Genomic DNA, 25,487 nt, shown 5'->3' with positions numbered 1-25,487 from the left:
TGCTACACAGACAGGATCCGTTGTGCGTCTCATTTTTCTGATCTTCTGACAGATCTGAAGAAAGGTCAAATAAATGATATCAGCCAGCCTGAAAGGCAAAATAGTGGCCCAGTCATGAAGTGGGGAGGGTGGGAAATGCAGAAGTCCACAGAATGACCTTATGACATAGTGAGGTGTCAGCAGCATGAGGAGATCACAGAGTGGTGAGGTGTCAGCAGCATGAGGAGACCACAGAGTGGTGAGGTGGCAGCAGCATGAGGAGACCACAGAGTGGCCCAGTGACATAGTGGGGAGGTGGGGGGCAATACCAGCTGAAATGGTGGCTGGCAATAGGAGCAACTGGCAGCAGGTGTGGCATCAGGCGGGTGGCAGCATCAGAATAGTAGTTGAAGAAGGTAGCTAGAAGAAACAGGTCTCTTGTCAAAGTGTTGGTGTGGCACCATACACTGCGTGCAGAATTATTAGGCAAATGAGTATTTTGACCACATCATCCTCTTTATGCATGTTGTCTTACTCCAAGCTGTATAGGCTCGAAAGCCTACTACCAATTAAGCATATTAGGTGATGTGCATCATCTCTGTAATGAGAAGGGGTGTGGTCTAATGACATCAACACCATATATCAGGTGTGCATAATTATTAGGCAACTTCCTTTCCTTTGGCAAAATGGGTCAAAAGAAGTACTTGACAGGCTCAGAAAAGTCAAAAATAGTGAGATATCTTGCAGAGGGATGCAGCACTCTTAAAATTGCAAAGCTTCTGAAGCGTGATCATCGAACAATCAAGCGTTTCATTCAAAATAGTCAACAGGGTCGCAAGAAGCGCGTGGAAAAACCAAGGCGCAAAATAACTGCCCATGAACTGAGAAAAGTCAAGCGTGCAGCTGCCAAGATGCCACTTGCCACCAGTTTGGCCATATTTCAGAGCTGCAACATCACTGGAGTGCCCAAAAGCACAAGGTGTGCAATACTCAGAGACATGGCCAAGGTAAGAAAGGCTGAAAGACGACCACCACTGAACAAGACACACAAGCTGAAACGTCAAGACTGTGCCAAGAAATATCTCAAGACTGATTTTTCTAAGGTTTTATGGACTGATGAAATGAGAGTGAGTCTTGATGGGCCAGATGGATGGGCCCGTGGCTGGATTGGTAAAGGGCAGAGAGCTCCAGTCTGACTCAGACGCCAGCAAGGTGGAGGTGGAGTACTGGTTTGGGCTGGTATCATCAAAGATGAGCTTGTGGGGCCTTTTCGGGTTGAGGATGGAGTCAAGCTCAACTCCCAGTCCTACTGCCAGTTTCTGGAAGACACCTTCTTCAAGCAGTGGTACAGGAAGAAGTCTGCATCCTTCAAGAAAAACATGATTTTCATGCAGGACAATGCTCCATCACACGCGTCCAAGTACTCCACAGCGTGGCTGGCAAGAAAGGGTATAAAAGAAGAAAACCTAATGACATGGCCTCCTTGTTCACCTGATCTGAACCCCATTGAGAACCTGTGGTCCATCATCAAATGTGAGATTTACAAGGAGAGAAAATAGTACACCTCTCTGAACAGTGTCTGGGAGGCTGTGGTTGCTGCTGCACGCAATGTTGATGGTGAACAGATCAAAACACTGACAGAATCCATGGATGGCAGGCTTTTGAGTGTCCTTGCAAAGAAAGGTGGCTATATTGGTCACTGATTTGTTTTTGTTTTTGAATGTCAGAAATGTATATTTGTGAATGTTGAGATGTTATATTGGTTTCACTGGTAAAAATAAATAATTGAAATGGGTATATATTTGTTTTTTGTTAAGTTGCCTAATAATTATGCACAGTAATAGTCACCTGCACACACAGATATCCCCCTAAAATAGCTAAAACTAAAAACAAACTAAAAACTACTTCCAAAAATATTCAGCTTTGATATTAATGAGTTTTTTGGGTTCATTGAGAACATGGTTGTTGTTCAATAATAAAATTAATCCTCAAAAATACAACTTGCCTAATAATTCTGCACTCCCTGTATATGATCTAGTCTGATGCATCAGGCACTGGTGTTTAAAAATCCTGGCTGATCCATGCCTGAATAATCTTCACAAAGGTGGGGCAGACCTGCATGAGGATGGGCGATGGCGCAGAAAGGCAGCAGCCAACTGACTACATAGGATGTCTCTATAGTAGTTCAGTTTGTCCTCCCTCTCAGCGGCTGTAAAAAAGGCCCCCAATTTCGACCAGTAGCGAGGGTCTAACATGTTGGAGAGCCAGAAGTCATCCTCTGCCGAATGGTGACAATTCAGCTGTCACTACGCAAGCAAGTGAGCATGCATCCAGCCATTTCTCCGAGGTCACTTTATGGTGATGCTGCATGTGTTGACGCACGGCTGTGGAGCCAACATTGGCACACTGGCCACACTTCACCTTCTGCCCACAAATTTGGCAAATGGCCATGTTAACCTTCTCCAGCAGCCTAACAAAAAGAATTGCCACACCGCCGAGTATGGCATTTTATTCCCCCAAACACTCCGAACTGACTGCCTGCCACCTCAATGAACCCCTGCACCGCTACTTTCCAGGCCGGTAGGCTCCTGTGAAGCAGGTGGTCTACCCCGGGCACGTTTGGCTCCTGACCTCCCAACTGCTGCCTCAGCCGCTCGCTCGCGCAAGCTGCCACCCTCTTCTCCTGATAATGATGAAGCCCCTTCCTTTCCCGGATCCTAAGTGCGATCGGCTTCATCATCATCATCCGCTACTGTCTGCACGTCACTGATGTCCCCCTCAACGGTCTCAGGGCCAGGAGGCTGATCGCTCACAACATCAGCTCCCACGCTGCTCTCATCAACACTGCTTGCCCGCCTACCGGAGGAAGCGGCGGATGTCTCCTCCAGATCAATCATTCAAGCCCCGCTGGGTTGCTGGTCAAGACACGACCGCTAGATGACAGCGGGAGCTCAGGCCTCTCGCTGCGACTCCTGCTGCCCCCCCCCCTTCTGCTTCCTGCGACAAACATTTTGCCCACTGCCCCTTCCCTGTGAAGGACCTGTCACCTGTCTGTCTGACATACTGTATAATAAAAGAATTAAATTAAAATAATACCCCCAAAAAAAGGCTGTAGTACAATGTTACTTCACCGCTGAACAACAATTAAGACATATATTTTTTTCTGATTAATAAACCCCCCCCAAAAAATTTTTTTAGCACAATTCACAGCTGAACGGCAATTAAGACTTATTCTTTTTCCTATAACTACATCCCAAAAAAGAAATCTAAAAATCACAATTCACCGCAGAACGGTTATTGGGACGAACATATATTTCCTTTCAACACGTAGGATAGCAGCGTCGAACATGTATGATGCCAATATCAGGGTCACAAATCTCAGCGCCGTACAGATGCAGCGCTCTGATCAGTGGGCGCAGGAGCTGTGCCCGCCCAATAAGCTGCAGGGGTCCGGCAGTCACAGATAACTGGCCCCGTGCAAAATGCGCCAGCATTGGTTTAAACATTAATACTTGCACTGCCGCAGTCAGCGCTGACTGCGGCACATGCGGCATCCTGCCAGGCACGGGGTGGCGATCGGGTCCCCGTGCTGCTGTGATAGGGACCCGATGGTTTGGACGGCAGCCCGATGCCATCCGTTATTATTAGATCCAGCCCCCGGTATTACACTGGTAATACACTTACAGCCAATGCATTACAATACAGAAGTATTCTACAGGGGATCAGACCTCCAAAAGTTTAAAAACCCAGAGTGGGATAAAAAGTAAAAAAATAAAAAAAGTTTCCTATAATAAAAAATATATATATTTTTTTTTTTACATTTAAAAATTTATAAAAAACAAAAGAAAGAAAAGTAGACACATTAGTTGTTGCCGTGTCCATATCGACTGGCTATCACATGATCCACCCCGTCAGGTGAATGCCATAAAATAATAATAATAAAAACAGTGTCAAAAAAGCCATTTTCTGGTCACCCTGCCTCACAAAAAATTTAATACCAAGTGATCAAAAAGTCTTATGTAACCTAAAATGGTACCAATCAAACAGTCACCGCATCCTGCAAAAAATGAGCAGATGTGAACCCACCCATAATATATTCTTTAAGGGGTGCAATTTACTAAATGGGGTCACTTGTTGGGGGTTTCCCCTGTAGGGTACGTCAGGATCTCTTCAAATACAAAATTTCACCTAGAAACCATTCTAGCGAAATCTGCCTCCAAAATCCATATGGCGCTCCTTCCCTTCAGACCACTGGCACGTGCCCATAGAGCAGTTTACCGCCACATACGGGGTATTTCTGTAAACTGCAGAATCTGAGTAATGTTGTCACTACCAGAGCTTTGAGATGTTCTCACAGCTCTGTTTCTCCACCCCTGTGATGATGTCACTACTAGAGCTTGGAGGAGTTCTCTCTGCTCTGTTTCTCCGCCCCTGTGATGAGGTCTTTACTTTCTGTTTCCTTCCTCCCAGCTGTTCCTCCTGTGTTTGATTTCTCTGCCTTTAAATCACCCCTCCTCCTTTGTAGGGTGCGGATTATATTTCTCATTTGAGTTGTATCTCTCGCTTGAGTATCTTCACTGGTGTGCTATCATTTCACTGGACCTGTGTTCTGCTGCAGCAAGTACTCCGGATCTTGCCAGCTGTCTTTGGGTCTGTCTTCACTGCTGCTGCAGCTCCTTCAGTTAAGTGTGCAGACATTGTAGTGTTTCTGTTTGTTTGCTGACTGGATCCGAGACGACCCCGGTTCCGTCCATATACTGAGCAGGGCACCGGTGGCCGTGCCCCTTCCACTACTGTAGGGGTTACAGTGGTCATCAGTCTTAGGTACGCGGGCATGCCTCGATCCACCATTTGGATCCGGGCATGTGCTTAGCAGCATAGGGAGAGCTTTGAGGGTCTGACAGGGGTCACCCTTTATCCTCCCTAGTTTGGGTCCGGTCAGTAGCTCTATTTACTGTGTATGCTCTTGTTGCTCACATACAGCCGTGACAAATGTGTATTGAGGTTTATTTTGCTGTTAACCCTTGCTGTGTTTACATTAAAAAAAATCTACCAAAAAAGTGTTTTTTTTTATTTCACATCCATTTCCCTTAAATTCTTGTGGTTAACTGCGTTTGTGTTTACGTTAGCGCCTCAAAATCACTTTGTAACTGAATTGGAGCTTGAAAAAATAGTTTGGGAAATTTAGTAGAAAATGTGAAAAATTGCTTCTAAACTTCTAACGTCCTAAAAAATAAAATGACGTTTACAAAATGATCCAAACATAAAGCAGACGTCCGGGGAATGACTCGATAGAAAAGACAGACCGCTCACCACCTTGTGAATTCGCTTGCACGGGAAGGGATCGCTCCCACTATGAAATCAAAATAAATCCCAGCAGGCGTATACATTTTTCTTCAATGCTTTATTGATCCATACACAGGACGCGTTTCGGCCCGTCCAGCCTTCCGCGTCCTGTGTATGGATCAATAAAGCATTGAAGAAAAATCCATCCGCCTGCTGGGATTTATTTTGAATCCGGGGAATGACGACTGATAACTATTTTATGAGGTATCACTATCTGTCTTAGGCCTCATGCACACGAACGTATTTTCTTTCCGTTATTCCATTTCCGTTCCGCTAAAAGATAGAACTTGTCCTATTATTGTCCACAAATAACATTCCGTGTCTCCAAGTCAATGGGTCTGCAAAAAATACGGAATGCATACGGAACACACTTATGTCTTCCGTATTTTTCGGATCCATACTGTAAAAATGCTAGGCCCAGACTATTCTGCGCATGTGTTTGGTGTCCAAATATGATTAATAAGTTCCTGTTTCCGATCCACAAAACACGGATCGCATACGGAAACCAAACGGAGAAATTTAGCAGAAGTACGGAACGGAAACACAACGGACAAAATAAACGGAGAAAAACAATGTGCATGGGCAGTGTTGTCCGAGACTGTGTACATTTATTTCCCTGTCCTGGACGTCTCTGTCCTCCCTTCGCGCTTGCACATGTCTGATGAGGAGAGAAGCCCTATCCATGTTTTATCACCTTGCCCCGGCCGGGAGCACGGCTCAAGTTTAAAGTTTCCAGCTCGCGCTCACACCGGAGTGCTGTGTGCCGTGGTCCAATCACAGCGCAGAGCGTCACAGCCAGGGAGAAGGAGACGCCCAATGAGAAACCCTGCCGTCCCCTCCTCCTGTTCCGATGGTATTCATTAGCATACCGGGCAGGAGTGCTGCAGGGGGGCACAGCGGGTGAACGGAGCGGCGCCCAGAAGCGCTCGTAGATCCCTGCTCTATGCCCTACATAACCCGCTACCTATTTCATAATGTCTGGACCCATGAAAGGTCCTCTTTAAGGTAAAAAGTGGCCCAGTACTAAAAGGGTTAATACACCCGGTAAATGGCTGTAGTACAACGTAACTTCACCGCTGAACGGCAATTATCACATATGTTTCCTTTTTTCCCCCTCTATTAATAAACCCCAGAAAAGTAAAATAATGTAAAATCACCGCAGGACGGCTAATAGGACGTAGGTATAGTTCCTATTAATGCACCCGGTAAATGGCGGCATCACAGCGCCTGCCCCCCGATCACAAGCAAATTACTGCTGTATCATACAGTGCAAACCTGGAAGCAGCAGAATAACTGCAATCTGGCTCCGCAGTCAGTGCAGCAAGGTGTAATAGGATTGTTCCTATTCCCCAGGCTGTAACCTCCCCGACTGAACCCTGCTCTACAGAAACGCTGCGGAATGATCCCTCCCCGTCCTTTCCCTGCACCTTGAAGAATCTTTCCCTGAACTTGTAAATCGTTTTCCCAGCACAATGAAGTCTTTCCTCGCACTGTCCCTAGCGCCTGCTGACGTCTCTCCCTGCACTAAGTGCACTGGAAACTGGCAGAATCCAAGATGGCTGAGGCTATTTATAGGGCAGTGACATCACAGGGCTGGCTGCTGATTGGCTGCACGCATGGCATTGTGGGTGATCCCGCCTTCCCAGAGTTCCTTGCTCCATGTCCTCACACGTGTAGTCACCATTTTAGGAAAAAATGTGATTCGTTACCACGAAGCTTAAGGAAATACGGATTTGGACACAGGGGTAAACAGAAGCCCCCGGGATACTGCTAGGATCCTCTGTGTACAAACAGCTGTAGCTGAACTCATCAAGAAGATGGAGGACATAGTCCTCGGAGGACCTCTCATAGACCTTCTAGCCCAGACACCTCTCCAGTGACTTATTACAACCCCCAATCCTGTAATGCTGTAAACCAGCTCTGCTGCTGTCCGTGGGATCAGAAAGGGGGTGTAACGGATCTCCTAGCACCCGACCGGGTACCTCCGTTGATAAATGCTCCCAGTGCCTCCCGAGGACTCCAAGCACTCTGCTCGACACCGATACCACCACAGGAACCAGGAACAGCTCTTACAAGAGCTAGGAGTAATAGCCAGGGGAGTATACACGTATAGCAATCCCCATACACATGAGACGAGGCTCTATGTTGAGTGTAAAACAGGAACACTTTATTGAGGGCTACCCGCCCGAATTTATGCAGGTCCCCATCTGGTGGACCCGCCCCAAGGGGACCAGAAGGAAGACTGCGACACAGGACAGATACGTAGCACTCAGGATACACAGACACAACACATCCCCACAATGCATCATGGTTTCCTCCTCTCTGCCCTGGAGACACCCGAGGAGTAATTTAATTACCTCTCAGGACAAAGGGAAATCGCCAATACACATGTGGATACAACAGGACAGAAATCACCACCCAAACACACAATGTCACACCCCCACAGCAAACACAGACATTTAACATATTCCCAGATAGCTCAAGTCTGAGTGCATATCATTAGGTGAATGGCACTCAGAATACATAAATACAATAAAATTAGCTATCTGGGTACCCTCACATAACAAAATACAATTGCAAAGACAGATTTAAGCTGTGCGGCCGGTCTGTTTGCTCCTTTAAAGTCAGTATGGGCCATAATCCTCAGGCAAGAGGCTGGTAGCCAGGCCCCTCCGAAACCCAGTGGCGAGGTTGGTTTCGCCACAGGGGGGATAGGAAATGACATTGATAAAAAGGGAGGCATCGAGAGACCACTGATGAGGAAGAGCAGTTTGTTATAATATATGTACATGGTTGTCAGACATCGAAGGGTTAGCAAAGTATCACCTATGTCTGTCTCACTGATCCTTATACTGAGAATTCTGTAGATGGTCCTAGATGGTGGAATGTGGACAGAGGGGAATCAGTACCGGGAATACCAGGCAGCGATACAGAAACCACTGCCTTCTAGCTGCTCAGCACAGGAGGTGGAGGTGAAGCCCTCACTGCAGAGTGCAATCTGGGTAAGGACAAAGAGGTGGACATCTACATCAGTGCAGAGTGTAATCTGGGTGAGGACAAGGAGGTGGACATCTACATCAGTGCAGAGTGTAATCTGGGTGAGGACATCTACATCCCTGCAGGGTGTAATCTGGGTGAGGACATCTACATCACTGCAGGGTGTAATCTGGGTGAGGACATCTACATCCCTGCAGGGTGTAATCTGGGTGAGGACATCTACATCCCTGCAGGGTGTAATCTGGGTGAGGACATCTACATCACTGCAGGGTGTAATCTGGGTGAGGACATCTACATCAGTGCAGGGTGTAATCTGGGTGAGGACATCTACATCGCTGCAGGGTGCAATCTGGGTGAGGACATCTACATCGCTGCAGGGTGTAATCTGGGTGAGGACATCTACATCGCTGCAGGGTGTAATCTGGGTGAGGACATCTACATCGCTGCAGGGTGTAATCTGGGTGAGAACATCTACATCCCTGCAGGGTGTAATCTGGGTGAGGACATCTACATCCCTGCAGGGTGTAATCTGGGTGAGGACATCTACATCCCTGCAGGGTGTAATCTGGGTGAGGACATCTACATCCCTGCAGGGTGTAATCTGGGTGAGGACAGGGTGAGGACATCTACATCCCTGCAGGGTGTAATCTGGGTGAGGACATCTACATCCCTGCAGGGTGTAATCTGGGTGAGGACATCTACATCCCTGCAGGGTGTAATCTGGGTGAGGACATCTACATCCCTGCAGGGTGTAATCTGGGTGAGGACATCTACATCCCTGCAGGGTGTAATCTGGGTGAGGACATCTACATCCCTGCAGGGTGTAATCTGGGTGAGGACATCTACATCCCTGCAGGGTGTAATCTGGGTGAGGACATCTACATCCCTGCAGGGTGTAATCTGGGTGAGGACATCTACATCCCTGCAGGGTGTAATCTGGGTGAGGACATCTACATCCCTGCAGGGTGTAATCTGGGTGAGGACATCTACATCCCTGCAGGGTGTAATCTGGGTGAGGACATCTACATCCCTGCAGGGTGTAATCTGGGTGAGGACATCTACATCCCTGCAGGGTGTAATCTGGGTGAGGACATCTACATCCCTGCAGGGTGTAATCTGGGTGAGGACATCTACATCCCTGCAGGGTGTAATCTGGGTGAGGACATCTACATCCCTGCAGGGTGTAATCTGGGTGAGGACATCTACATCCCTGCAGGGTGTAATCTGGGTGAGGACATCTACATCCCTGCAGGGTGTAATCTGGATGAGGACATCTACATCCCTGCAGGGTGTAATCTGGGTGAGGACATCTACATCCCTGCGGGGTGTAATCTGGGTGAGGACATCTACATCCCTGCGGGGTGTAATCTGGGTGAGGACATCTACATCGCTGCGGGGTGTAATCTGGGTGAGGACATCTACATCCCTGCGGGGTGTAATCTGGGCGAGGACATCTACATCACTGCAGGGTGTAATCTGGGCGAGGACATCTACATCACTGCAGGGTGTAATCTGGGCGAGGACATCTACATCAGTGCAGGGTGTAATCTGGGTGAAGACATCTACATCCCTGCAGGGTGTAATCTGGGTGAGGACATCTACATCACTGCAGGGTGTAATCTGGGCGAGGACATCTACATCACTGCAGGGTGTAATCTGGGCGAGGACATCTACATCAGTGCAGGGTGTAATCTGGGCGAGGACATCTACATCAGTGCAGGGTGTAATCTGGGTGAGGACATCTACATCCCTGCAGGGTGTAATCTGGGTGAGGACATCTACATCCCTGCAGGGTGTAATCTGGGTGAGGACATCTACATCACTGCAAGGTGTAATCTGGGTGAGGACATCTACATCCCTGCAGGGTGTAATCTGGGTGAGGACATCTACATCCCTGCAGGGTGTAATCTGGGTGAGGACATCTACATCCCTGCAGGGTGTAATCTGGGTGAGGACATCTACATCCCTGCAGGGTGTAATCTGGATGAGGACATCTACATCCCTGCAGGGTGTAATCTGGGTGAGGACATCTACATCCCTGCGGGGTGTAATCTGGGTGAGGACATCTACATCCCTGCGGGGTGTAATCTGGGTGAGGACATCTACATCGCTGCGGGGTGTAATCTGGGCGAGGACATCTACATCCCTGCGGGGTGTAATCTGGGCGAGGACATCTACATCACTGCAGGGTGTAATCTGGGCGAGGACATCTACATCACTGCAGGGTGTAATCTGGGCGAGGACATCTACATCAGTGCAGGGTGTAATCTGGGCGAGGACATCTACATCAGTGCAGGGTGTAATCTGGGTGAAGACATCTACATCCCTGCAGGGTGTAATCTGGGTGAGGACATCTACATCACTGCAAGGTGTAATCTGGGTGAGGACATCTACATCCCTGCAGGGTGTAATCTGGGCGAGGACATCTACATCCCTGCAGGGTGTAATCTGGGTGAGGACATCTACATCCCTGCAGGGTGTAATCTGGGTGAGGACATCTACATCCCTGCAGGGTGTAATCTGGGTGAGGACATCTACATCCCTGCAGGGTGTAATCTGGGTGAGGACAAGGAGGTGGACATCTATACGACTCCAGGTCTGTGTTTGGTGTAGAACCTGATGTCGGAGATATTTGGCCGAGCCGCGCCCTCCTGAGCTCTGTAGGTAAGCCTATATACAATGCCGGGGCTGGACGGCGGCCATTACACCCATTGTCATTCCCTAAACGGGCGGCCATATTGAAGAGCAGACCCTCCGGCTGTGGTGACCGCCCTGACAGACCAGGAGGCCACAGAGGCCGCATTACTCCCCTGGATGGTGGCCGCAGCGGACCTGTTCCAGACATGGACGGAGGCAGGGGCCGCACAGGAGCCTCTAAGGTCTGCCGGCCCCGTGTCTCCATGATGGCCGCCCTGCCTCACCCCTCACATCTCCCAGGGAGCCATGTCTGCCGCAGTCTGGGAGGACTGATATGTGCAAGGCATAACCCAGGGGGGTCTACCCGAGATGTGCCCGGAACCACGGCCGAGAGTGAGCCGCCGGGAACCTCCCCGCACATCCAGCAGTGTCAGCCCGGAGCAGTCCTGTTACCTGGGAGGGGAGCCTCCATCATGGCGGCCGGGGGCAGCTTCTCCATGGAGACAGAGAGCGGAAGGACCTGGGGTGACGTCACTATCATGTGACCAGAGCAGGGGGCGGAGCTCAGCAGTGCAGACAGGTGGTGGTACAGGACCTGCGGTGACGTCACTGTCATGTGACCAGAGCAGGGGGAGATCAGCATTGTAGATAGGTAGTGGTACAGGACCTGCGGTGACGTCACCGTCATGTGACCAGAGCAGGGGGCGGATTTCAGCTGTGCAGAGGTGTTTCTACAGGACCTGAAGTGGCGTCACTGTCATGTGACCAGAGCAGGAAGAGGCGGGGCTCAGCAGTGCAGACAGGTGGTGGTACAGGACCTGCGGTGACGTCACTGTCATGTGAATAGAGCAGGAGGGGAGCTCAGCTTTGCACAGTCAATGACCTGTTATAACGCCAAGTCACGTGAGTGAATCTCCCCGCACATCCAGCAGTGTCCGCCCGGACCAGACCCGTCCACAGCTCCTGTTACCTGGGAGGGGAGGCACCATCGTGGCGGCCGGGGGCAGATCCTCTTCTGACCCCGCCCACAACTATCGTCCCTCAGCTTAGACCACACAGCACTGAGAAACAGGACCTGCGGCGACGTCACCGTCATGTGATTACAAATGTTGTGGGCGGAAACTATGTAGTGCTGAGGAATGATGCCGCAGAAGCTGTGAAGACGTCATGTGACCTGAAGGGGCGGAGCTTAGAATCAAACAGAAATTCCTCTGATATCACATAGTAGACTGGGAGTTGTAGTCCTCTCCTACCTCCTCCTGTAATGTCCTCTGATATCACATAATAACAGGCTGGACATGCTGGGAGGAGGTAGGAGAGGACTACAACTCCCAGCATGTCCAGCCTGTTATTATGTGATATCAGAGGACATTACAGGAGGAGGTAGGAGAGGACTACAACTCCCAGCATGTCCAGCCTGTTATTATGTGATATCAGAGGACATTACAGGAGGAGGTAGGAGAGGACTACAACTCCCAGCATGTCCAGCCTGTTATTATGTGATATCAGAGGACATTACAGGAGGAGGTAGGAGAGGACTACAACTCCCAGCATGTCCAGCCTGTTATTATGTGATATCAGAGGACATTACAGGAGGAGGTAGGAGAGGACTACAACTCCCAGCATGTCCAGCCTGTTATTATGTGATATCAGAGGACATTACAGGAGGAGGGAGGAGAGGACTACAACTCCCAGCATGTCCAGCCCGTTATTATGTGATATCAGAGGACATTACAGGAGGAGGTAGGAGAGGACTACAACTCCCAGCATGTCCAGCCTGTTATTATGGGATATCAGAGGACATTACAGGAGGAGGGAGGAGAGGACTACAACTCCCAGCATGTCCAGCCTGTTATTATGTGATATCAGAGGACATTACAGGAGGAGGTAGGAGAGGACTACAACTCCCAGCATGTCCAGCCCGCTATTATGTGATATCAGAGGACATTACAGGAGGAGGTAGGAGAGGACTACAACTCCCAGCATGTCCAGCCCGCTATTATGTGATATCAGAGGACATTACAGGAGGAGGTAGGAGAGGACTACAACTCCCAGCATGTCCAGCCTGTTATTATGTGATATCAGAGGACATTACAGGAGAAGGTAGGAGAGGACTACAACTCCCAGCATGTCCAGCCTGTTATTATGTGATATCAGAGGACATTACAGGAGGAGGTAGGAGAGGACTACAACTCCCAGCATGTCCAGCCCGCTATTATGTGATATCAGAGGACATTACAGGAGGAGGTAGGAGAGGACTACAACTCCCAGCATGTCCAGCCCGCTATTATGTGATATCAGAGGACATTACAGGAGGAGGTAGGAGAGGACTACAACTCCCAGCATGTCCAGCCTGTTATTATGTGATATCAGAGGACATTACAGGAGGAGGTAGGAGAGGACTACAACTCCCAGCATGTCCAGCCTGTTATTATGTGATATCAGAGGACATTACAGGAGGAGGTAGGAGAGGACTACAACTCCCAGCATGTCCAGCCTGTTATTATGTGATATCAGAAGACATTACAGGAGGAGGTAGGAGAGGACTACAACTCCCAGCATGTCCAGCCTGTTATTATGTGATATCAGAGGACATTACAGGAGGAGGTAGGAGAGGACTACAACTCCCAGCATGTCCAGCCTGTTATTATGTGATATCAGAGGACATTACAGGAGGAGGGAGGAGAGGACTACAACTCCCAGCATGTCCAGCCCGTTATTATGTGATATCAGAGGACATTACAGGAGGAGGTAGGAGAAGACTACAACTCCCAGCATGTCCAGCCTGTTATTATGTGATATCAGAGGACATTACAGGAGGAGGTAGGAGAGGACTACAACTCCCAGCATGTCCAGCCTGTTATTATGTGATATCAGAGGACATTACAGGAGGAGGTAGGAGAGGACTACAACTCCCAGCATGTCCAGCCCGTTATTATGTGATATCAGAGGACATTACAGGAGGAGGTAGGAGAGGACTACAACTCCCAGCATGTCCAGCCTGTTATTATGGGATATCAGAGGACATTACAGGAGGAGGTAGGAGAGGACTACAACTCCCAACATGTCCAGCCTGTTATTATGGGATATCAGAGGACATTACAGGAGGAGGTAGGAGAGGACTACAACTCCCAGCATGTCCAGCCTGTGATTATGTGATATCAGAGGACATTACAGGAGGAGGTAGGAGAGGACTACAACTCCCATCATGTCCAGCCCGTTATTATGTGATATCAGAGGACATTACAGGAGGAGGTAGGAGAGGACTACAACTCCCAGCATGTCCAGCCTGTTATTATGTGATATCAGAGGACATTACAGGAGGAGGTAGGAGAGGACTACAACTCCCAGCATGTCCAGCCTGTTATTATGTGATATCAGAGGACATTACAGGGGGAGGTAGGAGAGGACTACAACTCCCAGCATGTCCAGCCTGTTATTATGTGATATCAGAGGACATTACAGGAGGAGGTAGGAGAGGACTACAACTCCCAGCATGTCCAGCCTGTTATTATGTGATATCAGAGGACATTACAGGGGGAGGTAGGAGAGGACTACAACTCCCAGCATGTCCAGCCTGTTATTATGTGATATCAGAGGACATTACAGGAGGAGGTAGGAGAGGACTACAACTCCCAGCCTCTCTGTAGAGATTTCCCGCTTTCTTCGTTTTCCAGGTTTTCAGTTTCCTCACAATTACTTTTCTTCAACCTTGTTGAGCTCCTCCCCTTCACTGATCACATGATAGTGACGTCACCGCAGGTCTTTCATGAACTGATAGCTTTAAGATTGCTGAGCTCCGCCCATTCAGGTCACATGACATTATCACAGGTCCTATCCCCACCACATATATTGTGCACAGTTACACTCCGCCCCTCCGGCACTGATCACATGATGATGACGTCACCGCAGGTCCTTCCGCTCTCTGTCTCCATGGAGAAGCTGCCCCCGGCCGCCATGATGGAGGCTCCCTTCCCAGGTAACAGGTCTGGTCCGGGCTGACACTCCTGGATGTGCGGGGAGGTTCTTGGCGGCTCCGCCTCCTCACGTGACTTGACTTTATCACCGGTTATTGACTACTTCTATGCAAAGCTAAGCTCCGCTCCTTTCTGCTCTGTTCACTTGACAGTGACGTCACCGCAGGTCCTTTACCACCACTTGTCTGCACTGCTGAGCTCCGCCTCTTCCTGCTCTGGTCACATGACAGTGACGTCACCGCAGGTCCTTCCACTCTCTGTCCCCATGGAGAAGCCGCCCCCGGCCGCCATGATGGAGGCTGCCCTCCCAGGTAACAGGAGCTGTAAATGGGTCTGGTCCGGGCGGACACTGCTGGATGTGCGGGGGAGATTCATGGGGTCCGGGGCCGCGGACTGTGTGAAGGTCCGGGGCCGCGGACTGTGTGAAGGTCCGGGGCCGCGGACTGTGGGAAGGTCCGGGGCCGCGGACTGTGGGAAGGTCCGGGGCCGCGGACTGTGGGAAGGTCCGGGGCCGCGGACTGTGGGAAGGTCCGGGGCCGCGCTCTGTGGGAAGGTCCGGGGCCGCGGACTGTGGGAAGGTCCGGGGCCGCGGACTGTGGGAAGGTCCGGGGCCGCGGACTGTGGGAAGGTCCGGGGCCGCGGACTGTGGGAAGGTCCGGGGCCGCGGACTGTGGGAAGGTCCGGGGCAGCGGACTGTGGGAAGGTCCGGGGCAGCGGACTGTGGGAAGGTCCCGGGCCGCGGTCTGTGGGAAGGTCCCGGGCCGCGGTCTGTGGGAAGGTCCCGGGCCGCGGTCTGTGGGAAGGTCCCGGGCCGCGGTCTGTGGGAAGGTCCCGGGCCGCGGTCTGTGGGAAGGTCCCGGGCCGCGGTTTGTGGGAACGTCCGGGGCCGCGGGTTACTCCTCCAGCAGCCGGTGACCGCTCTCCTGAGCTGTAATATACGGTATATACCGGTGACATAACACCAGGAGCCGCACAGCGATCAGGCCGCGTGTCAGAGACGCCACCGCTGCGACCAAAGCGGAAAAGTCCATGAGACGGATAGAGACACATCAGGGGGCGTCGTGTATATACTGAGCCCATCGCCAGGATACCCCCCAGTGTCCGATATGTGCAGGATATAGTGTGTGTGTATATATATACTGTCCTCTGTAGTGTGTATATACAGTATACTGTCCTCTGTAGTGTATATACAGTATACTGTCCTCTGTAGTGTATATACAGTATACTGTCCTCTGTAGTATATATACAGTATACTGTCCTCTGTAGTGTATATACAGTATACTGTCCTCTGTAGTATATATACAGTATACTGTCCTCTGTAGTGTATATACAGTATACTGTCCTCTGTAGTATATATACAGTATACTGTCCTCTGTAGTATATATACAGTATACTGTCCTCTGTAGTGTATATACAGTATACTGTCCTCTGTAGTATATGTACAGTATACTGTCCTCTGTAGTGTATATACAGTATATTGTCCTCTGTAGTGTATATATACAGTATACTGTCCTCTGTAGTGTGTATATATACAGTATACTGTCCTCTGTAGTATATATACACAGTATACTGTCCTCTGTAGTATATATACAGTATACTGTCCTCTGTAGTATATATATACAGTATACTGTCCTCTGTAGTATATATACAGTATACTGTCCTCTGTAGTATATATACAGTATACTGTCCTCTGTAGTATATATACAGTATACTGTCCTCTGTAGTATATATACAGTATACTGTCCTCTGTAGTATATATACAGTATACTGTCCTCTGTAGTGTATATACAGTATACTGTCCTCTGTAGTGTATATACAGTATACTGTCCTCTGTAGTGTATATACAGTATACTGTCCTCTGTAGTGTATATACAGTATACTGTCCTCTGTAGTGTATGTACAGTATACTGTCCTCTGTAGTGTATATACAGTATACTGTCCTCTGTAGTGTATATATACAGTATACTGTCCTCTGTAGTGTATATATACAGTATACTGTCCTCTGTAGTGTATATATACAGTATACTGTCCTCTGTAGTATATATACACAGTATACTGTCCTCTGTAGTGTATATACAGTATACTGTCCTCTGTAGTGTATATATACAGTATACTGTCCTCTGTAGTATATATACAGTATACTGTCCTCTGTAGTATATATACAGTATACTGTCCTCTGTAGTGTATATACACAGTATACTGTCCTCTGTAGTATATATATAGTGTACTGTCCTCTGTAGTATATATATATATATATATATATATATATACAGTATACTGTCCTCTGTAGTGTATATATACAGTATACTGTCCTCTGTAGTATATATACAGTATACTGTCCTCTGTAGTGTATATACAGTATACTGTCCTCTGTAGTGTATATACAGTATACTGTCCTCTGTAGTGTATATACAGTATACTGTCCTCTGTAGTGTATATACAGTATACTGTCCTCTGTAGTGTATATACAGTATACTGTCCTCTGTAGTGTATATACAGTATACTGTCCTCTGTAGTGTATATACAGTATACTGTCCTCTGTAGTATGTATGTACAGTATACTGTCCTCTGTAGTGTATGTACAGTATACTGTCCTCTGTAGTATATATATACAGTATACTGTCCTCTGTAGTGTGTGTATATATATATATATATATATACACACACACTCCACCTAAAGAATTATTAGTGCCCCCATACTAATACGGTGTTGGACCCCCTTTTGCCTTCAGAACTGCCTTAATTCTACGTGGCATTGATTCCACAAGGTGCTGATAGCATTCTTTAGAAATGTCGGCCCATATTGATAGGACAGCATCTTGCAGTTGATGGAGTTTGAGGGATGCACATCCAGGGCACGAAGCTCCCGTTCCACCACATCCCAAAGATGCTCTATTGGGTTGAGATCTGGTGACTGTGGGGCCATTTTAGTACAGTGAACTCATTGTCATGTTCAAGAAACCAATGTGAGATGATTGGAGCTTTGTGACATGGTGCATTATCCTGCTGGAAGTAGCCATCAGAGGATGGGTACATGTTCTCATTCTGTTTACCCCAAATTCGGACTCTACCATTTGAATGTCTCAACAGAAATCGAGACTCATCAGACCAGGCAACATTTTTCCAGTCTTCAACAGTCCAATTTTGGTGAGCTTGTGCAGATTGTAGCCTCTTTTCCCTATTTGTAGTGGAGATGAGTGGTACCCGGTGGGGTCTTCTGCTGTTGTAGCCCATCCGCCTCAAGGTTGTGCGTGTTGTGGCTTCACAAATGCTTTGCTGCAGACCTCGGTTGTAACGAGTGGTTATTTCAGCCAACGTTGCTCTTCTATCAGCTTGAATCAGTCGGCCCATTCTCCTCTGACCTCCAGCATCCACAAGGCATTTTTGCCCACAGGACGGCCGCATACTGGATGTTTTTCCCTTTTCACACCATTCTTTGTAAACCCTAGAAATGGTTGTGCGTGAAAATCCCAGTAACTGAGCAGATTGTGAAATACTCAGACCGGCCCGTCTGGCACCAACAACCATGCCACGCTCAAAATTGCTTAAATCACCTTTCTTTCCCATTCTGACATTCAGTTTGGAGTTCAGGAGATTGTCTTGACCAGGAGCACCCCCCTAAATGCATCGAAGCAACTGCCATGTGATTGGTTGACTAGATAACTGCATTAATCAGAAATAGAACAGGTGTTCCTAATAATTCTTTAGATGAGTGTATATATATATATATATATATATATATATACAGTATACTGTCCTCTATAGTGTGTGTGTGTATATATATATATATTTGTGTTAGGCGCTTACGGTAGTACAGTGAAGAGCCCTGGGAAGCAGGGAATGAGTGCAGTCGGTTGTGGTGTGCCGAAACCGAGGATGAGGTAGGCCTGAAAAAGAAGAGGGCAAAAATGGAAATAAACCAGTTTATTGTAGCCAATTAATACATAAATAGCTCAACCCGACATGTTTTGGAAAGCCACTCTTAACTCTTGTGCTGGATTGGGAATGTATCGCGCGTAAGCGGATGACTTCCAGCGCCCCAATTTCTTGATGACATGAGTAGGGATGTTGGCACTGGAGGCCGTGGACGCGGCTCCAATGCGAAAGGAGTGCCCTGAGTAGTTGGCTGCGTTGAGGCCCAGTTGTGTGAGGGATGACCTGACATGGGTCATGAAGGTGGTGGTGGTGAGTACCGAACCATGCAGTTGAAGTAGCGGTTGAGAGGGTAGAAACTTGTGATGCTGACTGTAGGCGTCCAGAACCCTGACTGGACACAATCTGTTGTTCGTGGGGTAATATGAAATGTTGACAGGTGAGTGCTGACTATTCTTGGAGTGAGGTAAGGACAGGATGTAATGATCCATGTGTTTCGTCAAGTGGGAGACAAGAAGACAAGGTGAGGTTTGGGTCGTGGAGGTTGTCGTGAATTCCCCGGGTCTCAGGAACCCGTAGAAGGCCAAGTAAATTGCTGTTTTGATGATGGAGTTGGTATCTGCTTCAAAAGGCGTGGCGTCCAGCAAGTCGGATAATTCCTTGAAGATATGATTGTTTATGGGTAGCCTCTGGGCTGGACGTGCGGGTTCCGTCTTCTGAATACCTCTGAGTATGGTTTTGATCTGGTGCGAGGCCATGAAGCTGATGTTATTGGGATGTATGATTAGCATATGATGTTGAATGCCAGTGAGATATAGTTTGGTGGTGTTGTATGACATTTTGAGTTTGAGGTGGCAGAAAGAAGCAAACCCCAAAAGAGACGTCATGACAAAAGGGTGCGTGATGTTGTGTTCCAACAGGAACCTGTTGAATAGTGTGAACGCTCTGTTGTATGTCCTATGTGTATTGTTTGACAGTGCTAAGCGGGACAAAGTCTGGCTATGCCGCATGATGACTTCTAATCCAGAATGAGCTGTTGAAATGATGGAGTGATGGAGGCCGTGGGTGACGCTGATGGGAGAGCCTGATGAAATGCCTGAAATTTGAAGCGAGACAGATTGTCAGCTGCCGTATTGCACACCCCCGGGACATGGAAACAATGTAAGAAGAAATTATTGCAAGCGGCCAACCAAGTAAGTCTCCGCAGAAACCTCATGATTGTGAGGGATTTGGAACGACCTTTGTTGATGATCTGGCAGGTTGCTTGGTTGTCTGAGTAGCACCGGACCGACATGTTCGCCCATGAATGACCCCACGCCACGGCAGCCGCCACGATAGGATAGATCTCGAAAAGCGCTGAGGTAGTGGAGAATCCTTCCAAATCCCGGACCGCAGGAGGCCAGCTGCCCCACAGCCAATCGTTCCCAAAAATGGCCGCGAAGCCTGTGGTAGATGCCGCATCTGACCAGATAGAGGGGGAAGAGTCCGACAGCTGAGGGAGAAACAAGCTCCTGCCATTCCAGGTGGACAGAAACCTCCTCCACATGCCCAGATCTGCCGCAGCGTGGGCATCCAGGGACAACCTGTGTGAGTCGTGTAGGAAAAGGGGGAAGAGGTGCAGAAGCCGTGATATAAATGAGCGACCCTGAGGTATGATGCGCATGGCAAAGTTCAGGGAGCCCAGCAGGGACTGTAGTTCTTTGCGGTTGCAGGTGCCGAGTTGAAGGTAGTTGTCTATGTGGGTGAGAATGTCCTGGATCTTCCCGGATGGCAAACTGGCTTGCATTGAGGTTGAATCCAACTGGATACCCAGGAAGGTGATGACCGTGTCTGGCCCTTCTGTCTTCTTGGTGGCGATGGGTACCCCAAGTTCTTCGAACAGCTTGATGGTGGCTCTGAGGCTGGAGGGGGGGGGGGGGGGGTTTTCCTCCACCAGTAGAAAATCATCCAGGTAATGTAATACCATCGGGCACCTTGCTACGTTTAAAAGCAACCAGCACAATGCTTCTGCAAATATGTCAAAAATGGCCGGGCTACTCTTGGAACCGAAAGTCAACCGGGAGAAAAAATAATAGTCTCCGGACCACTTGATGCCGTGAAGATGCCACAGTGTAGGGTGAATCGGTAGCAATTTGAAGGCGTTGGCGATGTTGGTTTTGCTGAGCCATGCCCCCACCCCTGCCTGTATGATGGCGGTGATGGCGTGATCTATGGTGGTGTACTGCAGAGAGAATTCCTCCGAGGGAATGAGGGAGTTGAGACTGGGGTTGGCTGAACCGTGTGGCGCCGATAAGTCAATGATGAGCCTCTGTTTCTGGGAAGATTTCCCAGTGACGATGCTAATGGGGTTGGTGCGCCATGTGGCTAATGGGGTTGGTGCGCCATGTGGCGAATGCGGGGGTTTTGAAAGGTCCTAACACGAAGCCCTCTGTTACTTCTTGGGTTATGAGGGCGTCAATCGTGGTGGGGTTATGTTGAGCGGATAGAAGGTTGGGACATTCCAGGGTGCCAGTTGGCATGTGCAGGATGCCCGTGTGGAAGCCTTCTGTCAACCCTGAAACAAGGAAATCTGAGAGATGCCTGGATGGGTGTTGTGACATGAAGGCGGTAAAAACTGGCATGTTGATGGTTGTTAGATACGGTTTTGCAAACATTTTATTTGGGCACATGGACTTGGCATGTGCCCGGAAACATTTGGTACATATATGCAACAATTTACACCCGCTTTAATTGCAGGACCCCTCATTGAAATTGTTGCAAATCTGGGACTTGCCCAGAAACTTGATCGGCCGACCCAGCTTGTCCCGGGCTGACCTTTCCGAGACCCCGGAGGGACCGGCTGCTTGTGAGAGGGCCTGTCTGTCCGCCGTGTTCGGGCAGAAATTGGTGGTGTGGGCCGTGGAGGAGCAGTATGCACAGGCTGGGGTCCTTAGGCCTGCGAAGTGCCGACAAAATATGACCGTGTCGATCCTTGCCCAGTTGGAGCGGACTCCGTACTGGGAGAAAGCCCCCGCCACTTTCGCCGAAAAAGACCTGTGATAGTCATAGAAAGCCGACCCTCCGTATTTGTTGCCCAGGTCCACCAGTTTGTGCATGTAGAGGTCGAATTCCTCCCTTCTGTTGGGGTAGACCGCACAGATGACCTCTCTATAGATCCCAAAAGCCAAAACAAATTCGGGAATAGTCAATTTCCTATTGAGGCGGGCATCCCTGGACTTGACCACAACCGAAACTTCGTCATAGGCATAGGTTGTGTTCTCGACCACATCCTGGGAGGCAATCAGAAGGGAGGCCAGGTTTACATCCTTACCTTCCAGGATATCCCTTTTCAAGTGCTCCGGTATCATGTGCGCCGGGCTGACTTCCTGGTCCTCCAGGCTAACGGACGGCGTGATAACTGGCAATCCAGCTGGTGCCGGTGACGCCGCCGGTGGCGGCCCTACCAAGGAAAGGGTCGTGGTGACCGATTCTAGCCTCTCCAACCTGGCGTTGACTGTAGACATGGATGTCATCAGAGAGGACAGCATGGCATGTATATCCCCGGTGCCGGACTGGCTAGGTCCTTCCCCTGCCTCCCCGTTATCGGTTGACGCGCGCAGTAGCTGGAAAAGCTCAGTTTTCCTCGCCGTGGCGGGGAAGGGAACATGCCGTCTCCTTAACTCCGTCGTTATGCGCGGAATTGTCCAGGATCTGATGCATGCTGGACTGGCTAGATCGTCTCCCTGGGTAGCAGTGACGGATCTAGCAGGGGTGCCAGGCAGGGAGAAGTTCTCTATCCCATCCAGAGACATACTAAAATAAAACAGTTGATTAGCTTGGGGAAACACAGGATCGTGCTGGCAAGCTAGCTAGGCCGGACGGCGAAGAAATTATACTCGCATGGTGACAGATGAGGCCCTGCTAATTGCCAAGCGGCTTGAGAGGCTATACCTATGAGTTGGCGCGAGGGGTTAATGAGGCCACTTGTTGCAGTGACAGGAGCGTTGGCCTCTCGGTGACTGTAAGACAGAACTAGGGGAAGGGAGTGACAGGTGAGGCCCTCTCTATGCAAGACGCGAGGCGGCTTACTAACGAGTGACGCGATGGGCTGCTGCCTCCGAACGTTTGAGGCGGGGTGTTGGCCTCTCGGGACCACTAACTGATGGCGAAGCCAAGAGGGGGTAACCTAGTGGGATGATAGTGCCCCTAAAGCCAGCATGCTGACCCTAACGGGACCATCCGAAATGTAAGGAGAACCATTGTTGATGAGCAGGTGTAAGTACCCGGTAGCAAGAAACAATTCTCCGGATACACGTGCAGCGCAAAATATGTTATAGCTTGACCGCCTAAAAATGGGGGGTAGACAGAAAGTAGTATGATGAATGTGGACTGTAGTTTGAACATTTAGCATGACCCAGGAGGATCATAAACGTAAGCCTGCGAGAATGCCATGCTTGTGCGGATGGTGTGAGAAATGAGGCCTGCGGTGTGGCCGTATGCTGATGCGGAACGTGCGGTTGCCTTGGAGTTAAAGATTTTTGGTTGAACGAGTGGCCATGTGATATGTGCGGCGGGATACCAATTTTCCTTTTTTTTTTTTTTTTTTTTTTTTACCATGTGCAATGGTGGGTTCCAGTTTATGTTTGGGGAGCTGCTGGGGTCATTTAATATGGAGGGGTTTTTCAGGCAATGCTGGATGCCCCCCTGATTGTGCTGACTGTGCGGGTGGGGGCATGATGCAGAAAAACGCCCGACCCGGAGCTCCGCCGGCCAGGCCGACGGCGGCTCCCCGCATCAGACGCACTGTCGGACGACCGCCGGGACACCTGCGCATGCGCCGACGCACCGTCGCGCATGCGCAGTACCCCGGCCGCGCGTGCGCAGACCAGGCATCGAGACGTGGCCGGCCGCCATCGGCCGCGCGGCAGGAGGAGCGGCGGAACAGACTGAAGCAGCGGTGCGGCCCAGCAATTCCGGTCATGGAGGGAGGGTGTGTGCTGTGTGCACCGCTACGGAAAGCCTATGTGAGCAAGTGTGTGTACTACTGGACATGCCGTTTCAACATGAAACAAGGGGGGGCATGATTGTGGGGTGCCAATGGAAATGAGAGCTGCAATGGGGGATGAGCCCAGGAAAACAACCTGCCTGCTTGCTGCAGGGGTGTTGACCGGAGTAGTGGTACGGTGTAGACAAATTATTATGAATGAACAAAGTCATGACAGACATGAAATGCTAGTAACTTGTAACGAGAAAACCGTGACATGAGTGCAACGTTTGGTGAAATGAAATGAACCGGTACAGGGGGAAAACCGTGAGGCCCCAGGTGTACCGTATGGATGACTCACAGTTTAACGGGCAAACGCGACCCACAGTGAACCGAGTGAAGCAGGATAAATAGAACAGAAATGCTCCAAATCCAGAAACTGATGGCAACGCAAAACTCCCAGAAACTCAGCGACTCGCAGGTAACTCTCCAGAAACTCCACAAGTGACTTCCTCTCCAAAAGCTCAGACCTCAGATGGTGCAGGAGCCAGGTAAGGGGGGTGCCCTAAATAGGCTGGAGGCGGACCTCAGCCCTTCCCACAAATCCAGGCAAAATGCCTTAATACATATACAGTATACTGTCCTCTGTAGTATGTGTGTATATATATATATATATATATATATATATACAGTATACTGTCTTCTGTAGTGTATATACAGTATACTGTCCTCTGTAGTATATATACAGTATACTGTCCTCTGTAGTATATATATACAGTATACTGTCCTCTGTAGTATATATACAGTATACTGTCCTCTGTAGTGTATATATACAGTATACTGTCCTCTGTAGTATATATATATACAGTATACTGCCCTCTGTAGTATATATACAGTATACTGCCCTGTAGTGTATATATACAGTATACTGTCTTCTGTAGTGTATATACAGTATACTGTCCTCTGTAGTATATATACAGTATACTGTCCTCTGTAGTATATATATACAGTATACTGTCCTCTGTAGTATATATATACAGTATACTGTCCTCTGTAGTGTATGTACAGTATACTGTCCTCTGTAGTATATATATATAGAGTATACTGTCCTCTGTAGTATATATATACACAGTATACTGTCCTCTGTAGTATATATACACAGTATACTGTCCTCTGTAGTATATATACAGTATACTGTCCTCTGTAGTGTGTGTATATATATATATATAATATATATACAGTATACTGTCCTCTGTAGTGTATATACAGTATACTGTCCTCTGTAGTGTATATACAGTATACTGTCCTCTGTAGTGTATATACAGTATACTGTCCTCTGTAGTGTATATATACAGTATACTGTCCTCTGCAGTATATATACAGTATACTGTCCTCTGTAGTATATATATACAGTATACTGTCCTCTGTAGTATATATACAGTATACTGTCCTCTGTAGTGTATATATACAGTATACTGTCCTCTGTAGTATATATATATATACAGTATACTGCCCTCTGTAGTATATATACAGTATACTGCCCTGTAGTGTATATATACAGTATACTGTCTTCTGTAGTGTATATACAGTATACTGTCCTCTGTAGTATATATACAGTATACTGTCCTCTGTAGTATATATATACAGTATACTGTCCTCTGTAGTATATATATACAGTATACTGTCCTCTGTAGTGTATGTACAGTATACTGTCC

The 25,487-nt window shown here is 48.7% G+C and overlaps 1 protein-coding gene across 1 annotated transcript in view; it reads right to left on the bottom strand.

Moving 5' to 3' along the window:
* Positions 1–11,560, bottom strand: part of LOC120998324 (aspartic and glutamic acid-rich protein-like) — a 2,513,920-nt gene extending 2,502,360 nt beyond the window's left edge. Inside the window, exon 1 of the mRNA XM_040428985.1 lies at positions 11,413–11,560. Coding sequence (XP_040284919.1) covers positions 11,413–11,500 — 88 coding nt within the window. The 5' untranslated portion in view covers positions 11,501–11,560. The remainder of the gene's footprint in view (positions 1–11,412) is intronic.
* Positions 11,561–25,487: the final 13,927 nt, after the last annotated feature.

This window comes from Bufo bufo, chromosome 4, assembly GCF_905171765.1.
Source record: "Bufo bufo chromosome 4, aBufBuf1.1, whole genome shotgun sequence".
In the NCBI taxonomy this organism is placed as follows: domain Eukaryota; kingdom Metazoa; phylum Chordata; class Amphibia; order Anura; family Bufonidae; genus Bufo; species Bufo bufo.
This window is presented reverse-complemented; position numbering and strand designations above follow the sequence as displayed.